Here is a 20,477-nt window from a genome sequence, read left to right as displayed (position 1 = left end):
ACAAACAAAGTATGAAGAAACATAAAAATGCAATTTAACTGAAAACAAAACATTTGGTTAATAGTTCAGATCAGTCAAACATTGCTACACAGAACATCTGACCTTAATAGGACATTGGGAACGTCCCAGTCAGCCTTGAAGAGGCATATTTCACCAGTTCAATTCATTATTAGTATTTTTGGCCACATATATTGACAAATTATCAGATGTGATTAGAGCTATGAGAAGACTGCAGATATTCTGATAGTACATGCGGTTACTGTTAAACATACTGCAGTTACAAGAGACTGTAACTGCAGATTCTGAGTTCTCTCTTGGGTCATTCATTTCACACCTGTGACTTCAAAATTGTCTGAGCTCAGTAAGGATCAGTCTGGCAGCCTTGGGTGGTTTGGTAGAGCCAATCAAACCAGTGATCCCAGCACACAACCAGTGCCACTATCCCAATATGACCGGTCATTCCACTGACCACATCACGAGCAACTGCCTGGTCCTAGGTTCATTTTCTTGGACTGCAGTTTTGGACAGCTTTTGGATTTATCTAATGCTGGAAGTCCATAAGAAATTAAACCACTGTTACAGAAACTTTCTTCATTTTATTTTAAACAGCTCTTCTGACATGAACGTATCTAAAAATATGCAATCTGGCAAGAAAGAATCCGGCAGACCCGCCCGGTTTCTCTCCTTCGCTCTCTTGGTGAGCTCAGATGACATAAGCCGCATTAATACTGATGGATTACAGAATTTCTAATGGGACTGTTTTGCTCCTTTAAAATGTTTGGAAGTTGTCGCCTCGCACATCATCTGGCGAAGTTAAAGCTGACACGGAAATCTGTGTCTTCTGTGCCACGGATTAGAGGGAAGGAGTGAGGGAGGGAAGGAGTGAGCAACCGGGAGTCGGTTCAATAGCCAGCTGCTCCGCGTCCTGTAAGGTAGGTCCACGGGTTCTGGGCTGGAAGATGCATGCAGACTCCTTCACATGAAGGGGGGGGGGGGGGTGAGGGTCTCAGTGCTCCACCGCCCGACTGCAGCTGCCCTCCCCTGTTTATGGTGAAGAAGATTATCGATGACGGGGACGGTCCCGGCAGACGGTGGGGGCTGGGAAGCTTGTGAAGTTGGGCCACGTGGACGGGGCTGATTTCACAGCGCGTCGGAGCCGAGCTTCCCGGGGCCCTTGGATGCATAATCGCATCGGTTCTGCCGCAGAGCAGCCCCCCCCTCACCCGCCCCACCCTCCTGGCATCCTCCAACTTGATGGAGTTGGAGAGAGTTTGATATTGGTGGAGACGCAACTTAATAATATAAAGGCAAAGGACTATTTATAAAGGGAAGAATGAACCTCCCCCCCCCCTGGCTCCTGCTCCAAATGATCTGTCCATACGTGCAAAGGAGGGGGGAGTGGGCACGGGCCGCCCCGCACCTCCAGGGGGCCAACAGCAGGTCCAGCGAACAAACGACAGGCGTGAGGACCCGGCCAAGCTTACCCGAGCTGCGAATCTTCCCACGCCACTGTGATGCGCGAACTCACCACGCCGACGCTTACGGCGGCAGGCTAAACATCAGCCGCTTTTATCGCTGGCTGACAGAACGCAGCGAGAGACGCTGACAACGTTCCCTCCCCCCCGTCATCGCAGCCGGAGTGGCAGGCACCGAGCGCGTCCAGGATTAACAGCTATCCCACGTGTCATCCCTCAGCTCGAGACATTCCAGACAAAGGAGCCTCTTATTTACACAATTGTGACTCCCAGGCGTCTTTGTGACAGGCGAGTCCCGCGAATTTGCAGCGCTGGCCAACCCTACCTTGGACTCCTTGATCTTGACGGCGATGACCTGCTTCCTCTGCCGGATGATCTCCACCAGCTCATCACACTCCTCCACCAGCTTGGCTTCGTGCATGGCGGTGTTCACCTGCGGACAGACAGGCCCGTTACCGCCTCATTTCCCACCGGGCATCATGCACGCACAATCAAAAAGATGCAATCCAACTGGTTGGTCATTTCAAATATTTGTTCCCGTAACATTTTGCATACGGCTTTGTAAATGGAAAACTAAAATCCCTCGATCGAGAAAAGATGGAAAGAACGATTTGTCTTTTAGGCAACATGGACACATTTTGCTGTGTGTCTTTATTGGGTTTTCTCTACTAGAAGAGATATTTTCCACACGCAGAAAAACATATGAAAACAAAGAAACACACAGCTCTGCGCCTTGCCACCTCCTGTTCCCTCCACTGATGCCTGTGCCATCCTTGGCTGAGATAGATGTGCACAAAAAAAAAAAAAAATGTTGATCGATCAGGACTGATCCAAGAGAATAATAAAATACACATTGCAGAACGTTATTGCCCATTTGCCCGTTTGACATCAGTGCTCTTGGCCCAATATCCAGACTTCTTCCAATGCAAGTTGAATATTTCGCGCACTGACTCATTTCGCTCTTGCCACTTTATTAATGCAGGAGCGATTAATGTAGCGGCAGAGACAAATAACACTGGCCAGCATATTGGAGTTGCTATGGTATAGATGGTGCGTTGGATGCAGTAAAATGTGATCATTGGGACAAAGCGATTCTGACAGCTTCAGATGGATAGTATCCATCCTTGCTAGACAACAGTCACCTGACCGCCCGCTGATGACACTGGGCATCTGCTTAGCACGGTTTCCCAACCCAGTCCTTGGGGACCCGAGACAGTCCATATTTTTGCTCCCTCCCAGCTTCATGTCAGACAGTCCACACACCGGACCGGGTTGGTGGACAGACCGGGTTGGTGGACACTGCCTTACGGGTCTCACAGCTGTACAGAGCCATGCCTCTTTCCATTCGGAGCCACACGTCACCACGGATAAAGCTTCCCATGCTGCCTCCTGTCCCCGTAGACGTGATTCATAGTGACACCTAAAACATATGGTGCAGTCACTCGGCAGTTTGTCTCGGACGAGGCGGATTGCCGGGTGTATTAATGTTTTATTGTACGATTGGGAGAGATGGATCACCCCCCTCTGCTCCACGAAAGAGCGATCTCCCGGGCCTGTTTGCTTATTAAACTTTGACTGCGAACCAGGGCTGGTTTGGTGGTGGAAAATCCCTAGTGAAAACTGAGAAGATCAAGTGGCCTACTAGGAGAGTTAAAGTCCTAATACAACTCGGGGACAAACTGAAATAATGAAAAATGTAATACATCATACGATGATGTCATAATGCAACAAAAAAAGTAGCAAAACAATTAGTATGTATCATATATGCAACATAAAATACATATTCTAAAACATGCACCAAGAGAAGAGCAGAAGCCTTGCTGATGCTAGAAAATGAGCTTTGGTCATCGGGTACAGATTTACAGTGTAATTACAATGACCCAGCTCATGGGCCATAACTCTGCCAAATGGTTTATTTCCTTGACTTTTGGGCTGCTGTCTCTGAAGTAGCAATATCACTTTTAGCCCTGACTGCTTCCTGTAACACTAATCTTCACAAATTACGACCGGTCTAAGGGTGTTTGAGTATGCTATGTTTTACTAATGAGCTTTGTAAATGAAATACTGCACAAAAAAGAAAAAAAAATCTGTGTGTGTCACAGAAATTCGCTGAGAGGTTAATTTCTGTTTTGTTTGAGATAAATCTCTCTAAATCGTGAATTCTCTGGATGTAGAAACTGGAATAAAAGACTTACAAAATAAAAAGGACCAGAAATAAATCCATTAATCATTTACTTAACAGGCTGACATTTTGGAAAATCATCAAATGGTAACTATATATACACAAGGAAAACAGTGTACAGTGCTGAGTTGGCAGGTGTGTACTCAAACACAGCAGCCGATGAAAGCGACTGCGATGCGCGAGTCCATTGCCATGGTGACGCCTCGTGTTTGCCACAGGGGTTAATAAAGTGAGGCCTGTCTCGAGTTTGACAGCTTGAGGAAGATGCTTAGCTGGCTGTCACGAGCTGAATCGCTCGCATTCCCGGTTCCCGCCGTGAGCAAATGACTTTCGTGAGCCGGCGTCGTGCCCCGGCCATGTGTCGGGGGGGAAGACCTCTCCGTAAGGTGCCATCAGCACACATTGGGCTCACGTGGCCAATCGGATGTGCCGAACCGCTCTGGACGGTGCCAGCGAAGGAGTCTGGGATTATGTTCTCCTAAAATAGCTGGGAACACATTTAATACTCCCACTGACCTCAGCATTCTAAAGTTCAAACACGAAGACAAAAGTGTTATGATATAAAATTCAGTAAAATCATAAACTGTTTAATTGAACGCAAAAATCTTCTGTAAGTGTTATAGCTTCAGGGAAACTGGTGTAGCTGATGTCGAAACACTCTCCATAATGTTTCTGTTAAATCAACCTGAGGGTTTCTCTCCAAAACAATGGGGGAGAACACACGCACACGCACACACGCACGCGCACGCACACGCACGCGCACACACACACACAGCCTATTGATATCCATAAAGTACCCAGCTTTAATACCATAGACATGAAGCCGTAATGCAAAATGTATGAAAAGTTGTAGACCTGCGGGGAGAGATCAAGTATAGCATTAATATTAACCATTTTAAAAAGCCAAGCAGATGTTCCCCAGTGTAATATGGTAGGCAGGACACTAAATTACGATGGTGTCACAGTCGGATAAGGAATCGCTGCTATTGGTTCCCATATAAGACAGTAAACACAAGACCATTCTGGACCACAGCCAATGGGACAAAGAGCTGTCCTCCTTTCTGGGGGAGGGGGACCGATATCCCATGACAGAGGCACTGACCCGCATTATCAAGCACCGTCAGATGACACCAGATCATCTGCTTCATTTCGCAGATGTTAATATTTTACGTTGTCTACGAAATAAAGACGTGGACGAGAACAGCTGCAAGTACAGAAAAATGTTTCTTTTGTTAATTTTCTGGAACAGGTTTGCTCAACAGTATGGGATAAATAATTTATACGATGAATAAAATATCAGGACTTACTATGCGGGGAAGTACAAAAGACATTTTCATTGGTTTCATCCATCTGTAGTTAGAAAACTACTTATCATTATGGATTTCATTATTTGCATGAATATCTTTTTATAATAGTTTTAAAAAAAAGCTCTATAAGGCAGCAAGGGGAAGATTTAAAAGGTAATTTTAATTTCCCACATTTTTGGGATCAGAGAGAGAAAAAAAAAAACATTCCACTGAATAATAATAAACAAGAATATTTGGATGCAAACGGTAATGGGCTGGCAGTGTGGTCAGCCAGAGCGCTATCCGCAAAGGGCTGCTGTGATGCTATGGCTAATTACACAGGAAGGGAAAGGAGCCGAGGCAGGAGCGATCTACCGCCACTGAGCGCAGAGCGGTATTGTTCAAACCGGCCGTTTGCTCATTAAGAAGCAGAACAGGAACGCACCCAGAGACACGCCGAACTTCTGCTCAAAGTCAAATGTTTCTAACAACGGGGATGAGTGTAACATCCCCCTCCCTTGCCTGAAGTTATTGTGCAAATATTCATCCGAGCGTTGAATCATCATTCGGACGAGACCGTCTGCACAAGCCGGGCTCCGTTTCCCAGATAAGACATGACTTGCGGTCCTTGGTTACGGGGAAAGTTTTTATCTCCGGGCGTCTCTCATACAGGAAGCTGTTTAGACTACAGTCACAAGTGCTTCAGCATTCCATGTGCGTGTGAGGACAGTCAAAACACAAGGGCTACAAAAAAAATAATAAACCACAGCTCAACCGACAAGACCCTACCCAAAGTGTGTTGGCATGTTCATAGGGACAGTGTGGGACCCAGCGGGTCAGGAAGCGCGCCACAAGGTCGCAAGTCCAAATCCCAGGGTTGGCAAAATGATTTCACTGTTTGGCCCCTGATCAAGGTGTTTAGCCCCTAATTGCTCCAAGGACTGTCTGGCCCTGATTTCCCAAAAAAGTCAAAATAAAGAATGTCTGTAAAGTGAATGAAAAATATACTCTAGCCATTACTCCGAATATGCAAAAATAACTATTATCGCTATTACACTAATAATACAAAAGCAGAAAATGGCCTGAGGTCACAAAGGCACACGTCTCTTATCCTAACGAAGCCTTTCGAGTCCCAATAATGCCGAACAGCGAGTCGCGTGCCTGCAGCCTGTGAAAGAGGCCAGTGCCGATGAAGTCAACAGCGAACACACAAACACTGATGAATCTTTCATTAGCTGGACGAGGTGGACAAACTCGATTTGCAATTCGGCCATGTTCTGATTAGCGGAGCAGGGCCCCGGGTCCGACATGTTGTGGGGAGTGCTGGAGTGGGCCAGGCCGGCGCCGGATCCGTGCCGCGCGTTAGCGCAGCGCTAATGACACCTCCAGGGCGGTGCTCCAGGAACGGGCCGAAGCCAGGAACGGGGTCCAGCACGGGCGCTCGGACATGGACACACACACCCGTGGCGACAGACTCCGATCCGCTAGCTGGAAGAGTTTCAATCAGACCCAGAATAAACAGCATTGTTATATAAACTCCTATTTTCATTTATTCACCCAAAAATTTTTTTATCACAAGCGAGGATGAACATGTACAGCATGAACTGTGCAGCATGAGAATAACGGTATCAAGGTTTATTAGGAAAGACATACAGAATAAGATCTTCGTCATGGCAACAGACAATATTCCTTATTAACCTTGTTTCAAGAAGTCATTTCTGGGGTAGAAGTTGCATTTTTAATAAGCGTCAACATCTTTAAAATCCACATCTCCAGAGGGGACACAGAGACATGAATAGAGAGCTGAGATAATGAGAGAATGAATGAAGGGCTTCTAAAGACGAGCGTGATGAAAGCGAGAGCGGCTCACCTCCACCTGTTGGCAGATCTGGATGAGCTTGGCCATCTGGTTCTCCAGCTCACTGTTCCTCTTCACCAGGTTGGTCAGGTTGTTCTCCAGAGTTTGCTGCCAAGGGTGAGGGGGACACAGTTAGATAGGGAATTAAACTCCGCCCCCACTGAATCCCTGTTACTTAGTATGGTAATCTGAAACTAAGACTTTGAGATGAGATTTGTGCTGATGGGGCAAGGAATGGGAATATGTGATGGTGATTGTGGACTTATTGCTCGAAAGCGGGGGGGATTTTACGATGTGGATGCCTCACACACAGCTTCTAAGAGAGATAGCTATGGTAAGTGTTAAGTAAAAAGTTAAAAGCAAAACAAACAAACAAACAAACAAACAAAAAAAAAAGAGTCCAGCAAAACTAAGACCTTGAGTCACCAAAAAGAAAAGCTAGAAAAGGCAGCTGACAAACCGGTGTAGCCCTAGAGTCTCCTTGCTATCGGGGTAAACCTGCACTGAGCAAACAGCCAAAGCCTTCCAGGGGTTAAGGAGTAAAACCATCACACCGCTGCTATTTCCCAGAGAGCAGGGCCTGCTGCACTTTTAAATGTTCCAGAAAAAGGGTTAATAGACTAGAATAGGTGTTCTCTTTATCAACACACTCAAGCTAAATGCTCCACAGCTACAGTCAATCACTGCAGTGTTGTGAAGAGCCACAACCACAAAGAGGAACAGAAAAAAATTACTACTACACACACTCCAGTAAACCTTGTTTGCTTTGTCATAGAAGTAGAAGCCACAAAAAGAAAACCTGTCAGTTGCATCGGCTATTAAAAGATTAAATTTTGCAACAGATGTAGCATCAATTCCATAAATGCGGCCTGTCGAATCCAATTCAGTACTCGATGATACCAATCAACTGATTTCACCTCTGTTGCTAAAAAGACCCTTGTTAGTGGAAAAAAATGTAAATAAATATGTCCATCATGGTCACCGAAGGCCACACTGATCATATATGACAACACTGAAGGCCACACTGAGATGGACAGAGAGAGACAGCGGGCACAGTGGGCATTAGATGGCATGATGGCAGACAGCAGCCCGTGAATCTGCAGCAGCCTGAGTGACGGCGACAGGAAGCAAAGCAAAAGGCAGCGTTTGAAGCGAGACTCATGCATGTGAAATGCGGCCGGAGACTCTCTGCATGACCCCCCCCCCCCCCTCTGCTGGCTTCCCAAAAAAAACAAACAAAAAACAAACAAAAAAAAAAAACAAGACGGTGATTTAATAGGCAGCCAATGACTCACCGCGGCGCTCGTCTTTGATGCTTCCATGATAACCGCTTCAGATAGTCTGCCAGGGCTCACTTGAAAAGCCTATGAACGTACACACACACACACACACGCGCACACACACGCACACGCGCACACACACACACACACACATAGAGAGCCTTACTAGCCTGCGACACTCCCTTAACTCCTAATTCCCCAGACCGAGGTGATGTTCAGATTGTCGTCTTGCCCTCACCGTCCTCCTCCTGTGAGACTAACACTCAGCGCCCAAATGCAGCTCAAACCCCCAGCGCGGGAGAATCTGACATGAGATCGGCGGTTATACTTGTCCCTGCGGAACCACCTGCCCCCATTCGCATGATCCCAGAGTCTGGGAATTACAGGGAGAACTTGGGGGTTGTAACAGGTTCCCTTTCAGGTAGGGTGTAGATGATGGGGGGGGGGGGGGGGGGGCTCTGTTTCTTTCTGCTCAGTGAGAAGCCTTGCAGAGGAGCAGCTGCAGTGGAGCCCACAAACAGACAAGCTTTCAGCAGGAGGGGAGCAGCACTAGAAAACATGCTTGTTAAGCCAGGCGGCCTAGACTTCAAAGGCGGGGAAGAACGAGAGAGAGAGAGAGAGAGAGAGATGGGGAGAGAGAGAGAGATGGGGACAGGGAGAGAGAGAGATAGAGGTAGAGATAGAGAGAGAGAGAGAGAGAGAGAGAGAGAGAGCTGTCTGACTGGTACATGCAGAAGCTGATGGGCATGACACAGGCTGCCCGCTCTGCCCACACCCACACAGAACATACCCGGTGCGATACCTGCTTGCCCCATGGGCAGAACTGCCGATAAAACCAACACTGAGCATCACCAAGTCATCCCGCCATGACAGCAGACTGCATGCTTGCAGGCATCCCCACTGGCCGTAAACAAGCGGCTTGACTTCCCATAGCACACGGACGGCAGACTGCTCACATGTCCCAGCCACTTATTAAACTCCGCTCATTCGTCTGCTGTTTAGGTCGAAGAATAAAGCAAAACAAAAAAGGGTAAAACTATTACTCATCCAAGTCTAAAATTCGGCAAAGAACGAACATACACTGCAAATACTGTCCTTCATCTATGGTTGTAGTTTCTGAAATAAATATAAAAAAATCAATTCCTGAGGCCGCAAACTCAACTTCAAAGACAGTGCCTTAATTATTTTTGGATTCTCAAGGTTTTGAGAAAGCCTCCAGATCAGATAGGTTATTAAAGAGAGATCTTTCAGTAGAAAGCCATGCTGGTAACTATAGCCCCGTTGGGGAAAGATCTTTTGAGTATAATATAGCATGCAGTACCATGTCAGACTGACTTGCCGTGGTCAATGAGGAGTCAGGCCCGGTTCATACAGGGCCCAGACTTGTTAATGAGACTGAGGGGAAGCTTTGAGTCGGCAGAAGGTTTCTGAAGGTGATTCCGCGGATGGAGAAAGCCCTGTTCACCTCCTCTGTCACTGCCGCTTCACAACGGAAAGAAGCTTTGGAGGAAATGTCAGCCCTTCATTACAGGTACCTTGGGCCCAATTAATCCCGATCATCCGCAGCAATGGTCATCCAAAGTAATCCCAATAAGCATTTAGCTAATGGACAGTGAAGGTGGGCCTGGGAGAGAGGCAGCTATCTGACAAGGAGATGATGGCTCAGGAGGGTTTGAAGATGGGAAATCCTCAGCAGACACCTGGAAGATCTCGGTCTCTGCTACAGATGACGCACCTGTTGCCATTTATACCCAAATTCAGGTCTTACTTCCGCTGATTTCTCTGAGCAGTCGAGAGCATTTTCCATCAGCCATCCCTGATTTCCTTCCATCTCCAAGGCTTTGGCAGAATTAAAGTGAGCCTCCACTGAAGTGGGTGGCTAATTCAGGGACACTGTTGTCACCAACCCAAAGGGACGGACTCTCCAGAAAGCACCCGGCAAGGGATTAGCACACGTGGCGAGGAGTGAAACAAAACGCTTGAAGGTTATCGGGACAAAAGTCTACAACTCAAGTCACTCTCTAGAGAAATCAGCATTTTTCATCCCTTTGGGTAGCAATTTCTCGCATGCAAAACAGCTGAACCAAGAAGAAAAAAAAACATTTAAAAATCAGGTATTTTTAAAATTATAGTCTCAAAGGACAGCCCCAAGAAACATCTGAAAAAGTAGAAAATGTGTGAGAATATAAAACTGAGCAATGACTTCTACACCCGAGTTACTCACCCCGACCGCAGCGCCATAATTACGGTCATGCTTTCACTTTTAATTACTACAAGGTAAAAATACACAATTTTGCTGAGGCTTATTAGCTCAAAAGACTAAAGGGCCCACAGAGATGATTCACCTGACCCCATCTTCTCCAGCCCCAGCAGCAATAGCCTCACTACTGATAGGCCATCTGTTTCCCTCACAATCCACTCTTTTTTAAAACTTCTGCGATTACTTACCCGAGATTCCGATCGGCTCCCTGGTCCTACTGGGAACATTCGCCCAGACTGCATTTCTGCCTGTACTCTCTCACCTTCTAAACTTTCACTTAACCACAGAGAAAGGGCACTATTACGCTTCTACAACTTCTATAGAACTGAACCAGATCAATGTCTCATTTGGTGTTTGACTAAATGCACAAAAACAAGTTTAATCTATTTCCTGTGTGAGTGACTGGTGTGTGAGTGTGCCCTGTGATTGGTTGGTTCCCCATCCTGGGTCTTTCCCTGCCTTGGGCCCGGAGCCTCAGAGAGAGACTCTGGACCACCCATGACCCTGAATAAGACATGTGGTTATGGATCATGGATGGATGGAAGACTAAAGTTGAATGTTGAAACCCTAAAAGATCAGAAAGAAAAAAAGCAAGAGAACATTTGGACTCATTCATGTTTAACATGAATAATAGCAAGAAGTCATTTTCAAAAAGTAAGTAATGGTAGTATTAATTTCTAAGACAAAAATGCTTTTTTTCTCATTTAATTTTGTAAAACCATCATCTAAAAATATAAAACAATTCACACGGATACAATCCAAGGTATAATTTCAGTAACTCCCCAATTCATTTTAACATATCAGCCCTGGTTATTATTAAACACTGGAGGAAAAACAGCAGAGTTCCATTTGTCTACATGTAAGGTACAATAGACAATTATTCCAGACTGTATCTAGAGAAAATGCCTCTTGTATTACTTGCCGATTGGGCTCACAGCTCGACACTAACAGTCTGTAATGAGATTTCTTATAATGAAGCGTAACGCTAATGGCGGGTAACAGTTTTGGAGATGACCCTTCATGCATATTTAGCGGATGCCCTACAAAGATGAAGGTACTCGGTGTGGGATAGGGCAGAATGAAAGCAAAGCATTCTGGGAAAAGGCTGCTGGATCGTAGCTCTCCAGACATTATGAGTAATCGAGGCTGCCAACATCCTGCACATATTCCGTGTTTGTCAACACCAGCCTGCTTAGCGATAACCCAAGCATAGAGACGGGACCTCTGCAGGCATCTGCGTGAACCAGGGCAGAAAGCAACCGCTGTTACGACCATTATTAGATCAAGTTGCAAATGGTTTAAGTCGAAAATTTAATTTGTGAAATTGAACAGTTTCCTCAGTCAATGAGATAAATGGCATTAATTCAGACAAGCATGGGAAATTGGAAAGTGATTCACGTGGCTCGCCTGGAAAACAGTTTTCATTTCATTTGAGTAACGCAATTAGCCACGTGGCTTTCGGGTCTCTCTCCACAGAGGCACTTGAGCGGGGCTCTGCGGTGAATCACCCCGCTGGATGCTAAATGGACAGGATGTGCTGTCTCGTCCTCCGGAGTTTGGGCGGCGTGAGGAGAAGCCCTCCGGGCCGGAACGCCGGGGCCTGCCTCGGCCCGGGAAGCCTCCAGCGTTTACAGGTGCTCGGTGACATCACCGCACTGGAATGCCACATGCAGGGGCGTGTTTGTCGTTTCTGGGGCCCCCCTCCAAAAGTCACATCGCAGCTCCCCTAAGTGTAATGCCGGTTGTGGCCAACAGGGGGCCCAAACCTCAGGGGCCACACACAGATGCATGGTTTTAGTGGTGGTAAACACTGCCGGTGGCCGCATGCTTGCTCTAGGTTCCCCCCGGCCTGTTTGGGTGTCCCAGAGCCATCACCCAGCCAACCACGCGATCTCCAAAACTCTCCACTGAGTAGGTGGGTTACAGAGATGTATCTGGGGTATTTATTCGAGCGCAGACATCAGGCGGAAATCAGTTTCTTTGAGATACAGGGGTTCCTACAGTCAATTTGACAAAGGCTTAACGGCACAAAAAAACAACACTGAATATTTGATACAACATGACCTTGGCCCTGCACAGAAAACTGCCTCATTGATGGACTTCGGCTCTGACCATGATCACACATTTATATTTTGCTAAACGGCCTCATTTATTTGTTGGTTTGTTTGTTTATTCCATAATGTTAGCATGCCCAGGGGGAAACCCCCAGGTTTTCTCCTCCTCCCTACTTGGAGTTCCTTGGTTCCTCTCCTCTGTAGTCCTCTAGCTTGCTTGTGCTCTTTCTTTGTTCCGGGTTGAAGGAGCCACTGACAACCAGAGACAAATTGTCGACATACTTAACCGGATTTTGATTCTGACAGTTTTCAGTAATGCTCAGTATTTAGACATCTGCACTTTTATGTGTTGAGTGAAACTGAGGTCATTAATGTGACCAGGCCACAAGATACTTTGCCGTAATTGTAGCAGAAGCCATTACACTCAAAAAAAAAAAAAAAAAAAACGTATTGCACCTGACATCCACTAAACTGTGAGACCCATAAGGAATTTTTGTAGGGTGACTCAACGTATTTAAAGACCTTGCTGAAAAGGAGAAAAGGAGATGGAGACGGAACAGAGACACCAGACAGACAAAGACAAAGGAAGGAGTAGATGGTTACTCAAAGGGCAGGAACGACACAGCGGATGACAGATGGGCTCAGACAGCAGTTTTCAGGTGATTGTATTAAAACGTTAGCAAAGACAGTTGCAGATTTGACCAAAATTCCACTGAATACTGATTGGGGAAAAAATGCTGAAAGGAAAATGGCAGCGAGCGGGAATTAGCATGCTATGAACAGCACCTTGGCACCATTTGCTAATTTGATAGCCATTTCCACAATGGTAAGTGCCATCAACATCAGTCATTCAATTCTGTGAATTTCAATCATTAGCAGAAGAGGGGAAGTCTCCTGAGAACGAGGCCGTCTGACAAATGCAGGGGATTCCAGCAGCCACCTCCAATCCTGGGGCGAGGTGGGAGACAGAGACCATGTCAGCTCTGGCACTCAGATGCTAATCCAATCAGACTTCCTTGTTACCCTTCACTTTGACTAATCACTATCAGGATGAGGGGGGGGGGTTGTTACCCACAATATTTCTTCTCCTGTATCTCAGACACCGTTGGGTTTGTGATGATTGTGCAGCTAACTGATCATTTTGTTACTCAAATTTCCCACCAAATTCCATGAATTTATCGATAAGATATTTCACTGCACAGAAGCACTTAGCAGCCTGTTGTTAAAGCTACCAGGTTCTGCTTCGCACCAGCACCGTGAGAGGAGGAAGCAAGTAAGATCTTAGTATATTTGGCCAAACAAGAACTAGCTATAAGTCCTATATACCTTTTAACTAAAATTCCCAATTCATTCATTTAACGGTACAGCAAAATAGCATTCAAAGGGACAATGCAGTCTCATTATAATTATTCAAATCAATTTCTAGTTCCATTTTATATTGCATCTCAATATTAAAGAGGCGTCGTTTCATCTTTAAGAACTGCGATGACTAGGCTCCCATTGATACACACTGAAATACAAAATATAAACCCTGCCATTTTTAACATCAATGGAAATGCAGATTTTTAGGTCAAAGTAAACTTAGTAATGTCCTGATTCACTACTGGTGCCCAGAAGCCTTTAAGAAAGCTAAGATGTGGCCTACTTGTTAAGTCGCAGGAGGGAGGATCAGCCAGCCCCCTGAATGCACAGCACAGGAGGAAAGCTGCAGGCCTACAGGCACACCGTTACCCAGAAAGCTCTCGGAGGCCTGCTACAACTGGGCGCGTCGTTTTTATAGTGTAGGAACTAAAATTCGGAGCTTAAATGTATCACGAGACATCAAAATATCAAAAAAGGTGAGACGGCTGCGTCGGAGCGTCAGCCGAGCAGCTCACGGCGGGCACCGTTTTCGGGGGGGGGAGGGGGTTAGTAAAACCTAGGTGGTTTTATGTAAACAGAAGCAAGAACGCCAGACGGCTACATGCAGGCAGGGCACAGCTGAAGGCTGCCGATTAAGGCGCTGACTCATCACTTTGCTTCTATTTCTTAAGAGTCATTAAGTCCCAGAGCAGATGACTAAATGGGCAAATAGTCATACAAATGGAAAAGGGGGGTACCTGCTCAATCAAACTGTCATGCTGCACAGACATTATATGGTATTTTGATTGTATATTTCATATATATATATATTTTGGAAATACCGTGGTATTTTGAAACCTTGGCCACAAAGTAAGATGAAGGGGTAGGAAGATGATAAAGGACAACAAATTGCCGTCATACTGCCCAAGCCTACAGACAATAGAAATGATTCTAACAGCGTAACTAAAGCTGTGTATTTATGAGGCATTATGAACTGTGCCCAGCATCAGCGTCCACAATTGTGCAGAATAATCACGGTCGATGGGGTGAGCTTTGGCCTCCGGCCAGGGAAAACATCCAGGTCGCAGTGAAACAGAGCGGCTACGATGCCGCCTCTGTGGGGCCAGTGAGGTCGACCCCGCCAGCCCAAAGCCGTTAGCTGGGTGACCTTTAGCCTGAACGCGTAGCATCAGCGGAGCAGCACAAAGAAGCCGGTACGGGGGAACCTTGAAGGCGGGAAGAATGATTCAGTGTCGCGCCACAAGGGGGCACCACCTTCAAATGAGCACCTGTATCCCCCCAAAAAGAATCATCTTAATGGACTACCCCCACCCAGTTGACAATGATCACCATCACCAACTGCTACCCCTCCTCCCACTTGGACTTGGCCGTCGGATTTGTTCTGGCGCCGACCCTGGAGTGACAGACAGAAGTCCAGCGACACTTTGGCGTGACACGTAGCCACGGCGAGAAGCAGCTCTGCCGGTTTATCACAGCGGACTGGAGCGTTTCTTGCCGCAATCGCGTCTTCCTGTTAATCACAAGCTCTCGGCGTCACAAACACGGCCATCTGTCATGACGTCTGATCGCTCGCCGCCGCCCCCCCCCCCCCACCCCTGGAATGCCCCTTACGCTTCTCTTTGCACCTCTAAGCTTTGGCATGTCATTCAATATTGTGGGCAATCGGGGGCCGTTATCGGGAAATCGATATGGAGCCGGCGGTGGTCTGAAGCACAGCCCCCCCACAGAGGTGCTCAAGCATGGAAACTGCTGACAGGACTCGCTCCAGTTCCACTGGGGGGTGAGGGGGCAACATCAGTCGGCGGCCAGGGGGAGCCCAAAGCTACGAGCACTCAAATGACTGCCGCCCATAAATGTGAACGTGCTAATCGATGTGTCTGGTGACTTCCTGTCGAGAACTATAGAGGGAAAAACAAATGACATCCTGGCCAACTTGCAAAGAAAGTTGAGTTGGAAAAGGACAAATATAGAAAATATAGCACAGAATGTGTTTTTGAATAATCAGAAGTCAGAAAAAATACCACTGAATGTTTTTAGGAAGAAGCACAAAGAAATGCTTCTTTATGGAAAAATACAGTCCTGAAAACAGACTGGAAAAGTGTTGGAAGAACTTTTGGGAAGGAAAATTTGGGATCAACATGCTGGAGCTGAACGCCAAAGTGGATATACCCGCTGCCCATATCCTGGTGTACCCTGATTTTTCTGGGCTGCGCCGTAGAGGGACAGAGGTCTGGACTGGGCAGGATGCAGACGCCGACACGTCGGGACCGAGTGGGGGGGGGAGACAGGAAGGAGTGGCCCTGACATTCCGACACCAAATGGAAAAACATACCTCCCATGGCTGGCAGACTGCGGCTGATCCGGGCTGCAGATCTGCAAATGCACTGACCGCCGCGAACTTTATTGTTAAAAGGGAAGTGTCAGCACGGTTTCAGAAATAGTAATAATAAATTAAAAAAGCAAGCCTAAAATATCCCATTCCATACTAAAAAGTCAGTGCACGACTGCTTGCGCATTACTTTACAAGAATGCAACGATGTACATTAATACCGATGCCAGAACACACAAGACAGGATCTCTCAGTCAGCTGATAACTACTGACAACATAATTCACTGCTTTATAACATGGGATACTGCCAGCACAATGCAAATGAAAGTTTTCTAAACCTAAAATCTGTTACTGACGTCATCTCCTCCAACAAAAACGCCCGTGACTCCTATCTTAGAGTTTAATATGGTTCACAAGGCTGGTAATTTTGCTTAGGTGGGATAGAATTACAGGATGAGACAGTGGAAACCCCAGCTCCTATAGACCAGGGACTTAACTACTGTTCTGCTTCCGCCGCCCTAAAGGCTTAATTAGGAACAACTGAATTAAAGCAAAAGCAAGAGCGTTCCATGGAATCGGAGGGGGGGATTGTGGGAAAAAAAAAAGTATGGTGGTATCAGAATTTATACTATAAATGGATTACATGGATGAAACATTAACAGGGCTCTTTTCCTTTCACGCTCCGGCGCTGTGGCGTCTAGGTGAGGATGAGGCGTTACGGGCTGGGGACGATCCCGGCTGCAGGGCCTGGAAAGCTGCCCGATGTCGTCAGCCTCCTGCCAATCTCCGCGGGCCACAGGGGCGGCGCCGCGCGTAGTTCTGAGCTCCGGAGGGAGACGTGTCTGCACACAGCTGCAGTTGGATAAATAATACCGTCTATGCTGCTGAAAACATGTCGGAGCTGGGAACTGCAGTGGTCATCAGATAAAGGCAGCTGAAAACTACTTATAATGATCCCCCCCGGCCTCAACACACACCCCGTGGTTCTTAAAAAAGTTTCTCAGCCGTTCTCTACTCAGGCTGTGCATGATAAGCACCCAGATCTAAGCTGAGGACGTGAGCCTGTGCCTGAGACCTTGCTGGCATTTTCTCATACTGCCTCTGACTGACAGGGCTCCTCCCCTGAGAAAATTGTACAGAATACCCCCACCCACCGCCCCCCTCCAAACCAATCCTACCATTATCTATGCTCACACGCTCATGGGCTCCCCCTAGTGCCTGGACCCCAAAAAGTCTTCTGCTTTCTTCGCCCTTATGGGCAGCCCAGCTCACTGCTGAAACATCCAGGCTGTAGACAGCTCAGTCTCGAATCAGAACAGCGATTATAAAAGGCCATGAGATCTGGGTACGCGGCGACAAAACGGCAGCTGTTTTCGGGATGGTTAGTGAGCGTGACCGAGATGGCAGGGCCAAAATTTCAGAATATCCACTTTGATCACTTCACAGCATCTGGAATGATCAAAGTGAGGGGCGATTAGGGAGGGATGCTTATAGACCAGAAACCCGCTTACACACTCGCGCTACCTTCTAAGGCACTGAGACTCCAGAGAGCTCCAGTGAGGATACTGCCCCTGTATTCCTTATCAGAGGGATGAAAAATATAATCAGTTCCCAACACCGGAAGGTCAAAGCCAGAGATTCCATCGAAACTGAGAGTTTCTGACCGACTCCGTCCGTCTCAAAGATTTCGGTGAACCCAACTCCTAGGAGAAATACAGCACAGTGTGATAATCTGCGGAGTCAAAGTTTGAATCTACAGGCCAAGCTGATATTCCGAGTGTTTTGGGCACGCTTCAAAATCCCACAAGGCTGAGCAATACCACAGATCAAAGGTCTTAGCTTAGACAAAAAAAAAATAAAAATCTCACACATTTTCTTAGCTTTCAATGCACTTGAAGCTCTGAAGAGGCTTATGTCTGGCTATCTGCGGTGAACACCTTGCGCTGTGGAATACGGCGGATCGTGCCGCGGGTCTGGATATGAGCCAAGCCGGAGAAGAAGTGGCGCACAAACAACCGTATCAACAGCTTCATAGATCCAGCTTAGAAATTACAGCAGCATTTAGGATACCACTGGGGGGGGGGGGGGGGGGGTGGCCCAGAATTAAGCTGAAAAGGCCCCGAGTTCTGAGAGAAGTCGACTTCTGGGCCACTTTCCCCGAGGAATACGAAGAAAGGCCGGGGTGAAAACAGGAAAATGATGGCCAAGCAGGCCACAAGCCGATTCGCAAACAGAAGCTTCCAAACACAATGTTCTCTTAATCTACCTTGTGGGACAACAAGGAAGTATATATAAGGATAATCTTTAGTGCACTTTGAAGGATACGCTATGAGTAATAATAATAATAATAATTGATACTTTAACTGTCTCTACGCCTCCCTCAACTTGCTCTTTGTAGAGTAAGTTGTCCGCGAAGGGCAGCCACCCGTAGCGGCGCCCAGGGAGCTGGGGGTTAAGGGCCTTGCTGAAGGACCCGCAGATGTGCTGAGGCTGGGTTTGAACCGGCGACACACAGGCTTAGCCCACTGAGCCACACGCTGCCCCCCAATGGTCCCAGTAATGGCACAAACAAACCACACTTAAGTCAGAAAATCAATAGTAATACGAACATTTTATAATATTAAATTATGGCATTTGACACATTCAGGCAGTTCAAGCTGCGTGTTGTGCCTAAATACATGATATAAGGGCTCACTGAAGTTTTAAAGAGATGTCAGCTCATTAGCTCTCAAAACAGAGTGCAGAGTCGAACCTGACACCTCAAGCACTTGCCTCGCCATCAATTAGCCAGAACCGGCGACATGGACCATCTGGCCACACGGATCCCACTAAGGCACCTGCTTGAAATCCTGCCACCGCCCTACAGTCGGGGGGCCTTGAGCCAATCGCGGGCTTCCGAAGAAACCTTGGCGATGTCTCTGTAGCTCTGGTGGGACGGGGGGGGGGGGGGGGGGGGCTGGGGGCCTAAGCGTCCTTCTGTGCCTCGGGATGTTCACCACAAACATCAACCGGCAGCTCATGCGCCGCACCAAAGAACCCCGGATTCCTCCTGGCTGATTTTGGAATTTCTGGACTTTGTTCTGAAATCTGAAAACATAATCTTAAAGTAATCCTGTTTAGTCAGGAAGTGTGTAATGGGAGAGGCCAAAATAAAGCAGAGCAGAAGCTACAGTGTATATCTCTGTGGCCAGGTCTGGATGCTGTTCAGCCAAATGGCTATTTCAATATTATTTAAATACTAGAACTTGTGGCCATAAGTGGAAATTAGCAGGAGAGCATTTTAAAATTAATTTGAGGAACCACTTCTTTACACAGATACACTCAAAAAAAATGTGTCCTGTTGGCATTCTATGAACAAAAAATGTGGTACGGAACTAGTTATTTTTTTCACGATATGATCTGACTAAATGACTACAATATCTTTCAGTTTCCTTCTGGCGATGTAAGGACACCACTGTCCATAATTTGCACCTTGCTGCGCAAATATGAATTCCTATTAAATTACTTGGCTAGGTTGCATTTAATTTCCTAAATGAATGTTGTTCAGGTTCACAGTTTGAGGCACCTAATGAATTATCTGCAAAGGCTTATTTCTGAATAAAACGTCAACTTGGCAGCAAAACAGATGCGTGACTCGTCAGAGCTCTATCGCTCCAACTCTGCCCCAACACGCATAATTAGCGTGTTTTTCCACAGATAGTGGTGGAATTTCAAGCTACCATACACGTCTGAAGACCTCCTTCGTTCGCACGGAATCCGGACCGCCGGGAGATTCTGAATCACCGGATTGTTACCTGGGAACCATCCCACCCAAAGCTATGTCTGGCAGGGCAGGGGCTAGAGCGCCTGTGGAGAGCGCTCCACGTCAGCCCAGAAAAGGCACCAGGAATCAGTGGGCTGGGCCTGTGTCACTGGGGAGGAGCATGCTGGCTGAACGCCGCACATCCTGAAACACTCGCCTTCCAGGAAATCCCCCACGGCAGAATCAGCTGGCTGGCATCTGACTGACCTGACCTGCACAGCTGTGTGGATGTAATAGGGAGGTCGCACGCCACCTCCATGTGGCATAGCAACCAGAGCAGAGTCAAAGGCAAGCTGGCTGGGGCTTTTGACGTTACCATGGGCAGTGGATTTTGAAGCCTCGATGACATCTAAACAAACCAGGCATACTTTCTATTATGCACGACTGACTTTTGGGATGGCTTGTTGAGATCTCCGGAAATGCTTCCAGCTTTCAGGAAGAGATGGAAGAAGCCTTCATACTGGAGAATCAACCAAAGCTTCTGTGTTTATTACATAAACCTGACAAACAGTATGCATTCAGTCGTGCAGATACAAGATTTAGGTCAGGCATCCACTCTGCTATTTATGTGCCTATAAATATGTACAAT

At 47.0% G+C, this 20,477-nt stretch overlaps 1 protein-coding gene across 5 annotated transcripts in view; it reads right to left on the bottom strand.

Annotated features, from left to right (window-relative positions):
- mid2 (midline 2) overlaps window positions 1-20,477 on the bottom strand; it is a 108,975-nt gene that overhangs the window by 16,580 nt on the left and 71,918 nt on the right. For 4 of the 5 annotated variants that reach the window (XM_023830551.2, XM_023830553.2, XM_023830552.2 and 1 more), the window contains exons 3-5: window positions 8,097-8,165; window positions 6,814-6,909; window positions 1,801-1,908 (exon numbers count right to left, since the gene is read on the bottom strand). In XM_023830551.2, the coding sequence (XP_023686319.1) occupies window positions 1,801-1,908; window positions 6,814-6,909; window positions 8,097-8,165 (273 nt within the window). The remainder of the gene's footprint in view (window positions 1-1,800; window positions 1,909-6,813; window positions 6,910-8,096; window positions 8,166-20,477) is intronic. The other variant, XM_023830554.2, reaches the window with a different exon arrangement.

Source organism: Paramormyrops kingsleyae, chromosome 10 (genome assembly GCF_048594095.1).
Source record: "Paramormyrops kingsleyae isolate MSU_618 chromosome 10, PKINGS_0.4, whole genome shotgun sequence".
Classification (NCBI taxonomy): domain Eukaryota; kingdom Metazoa; phylum Chordata; class Actinopteri; order Osteoglossiformes; family Mormyridae; genus Paramormyrops; species Paramormyrops kingsleyae.
This window is presented reverse-complemented; position numbering and strand designations above follow the sequence as displayed.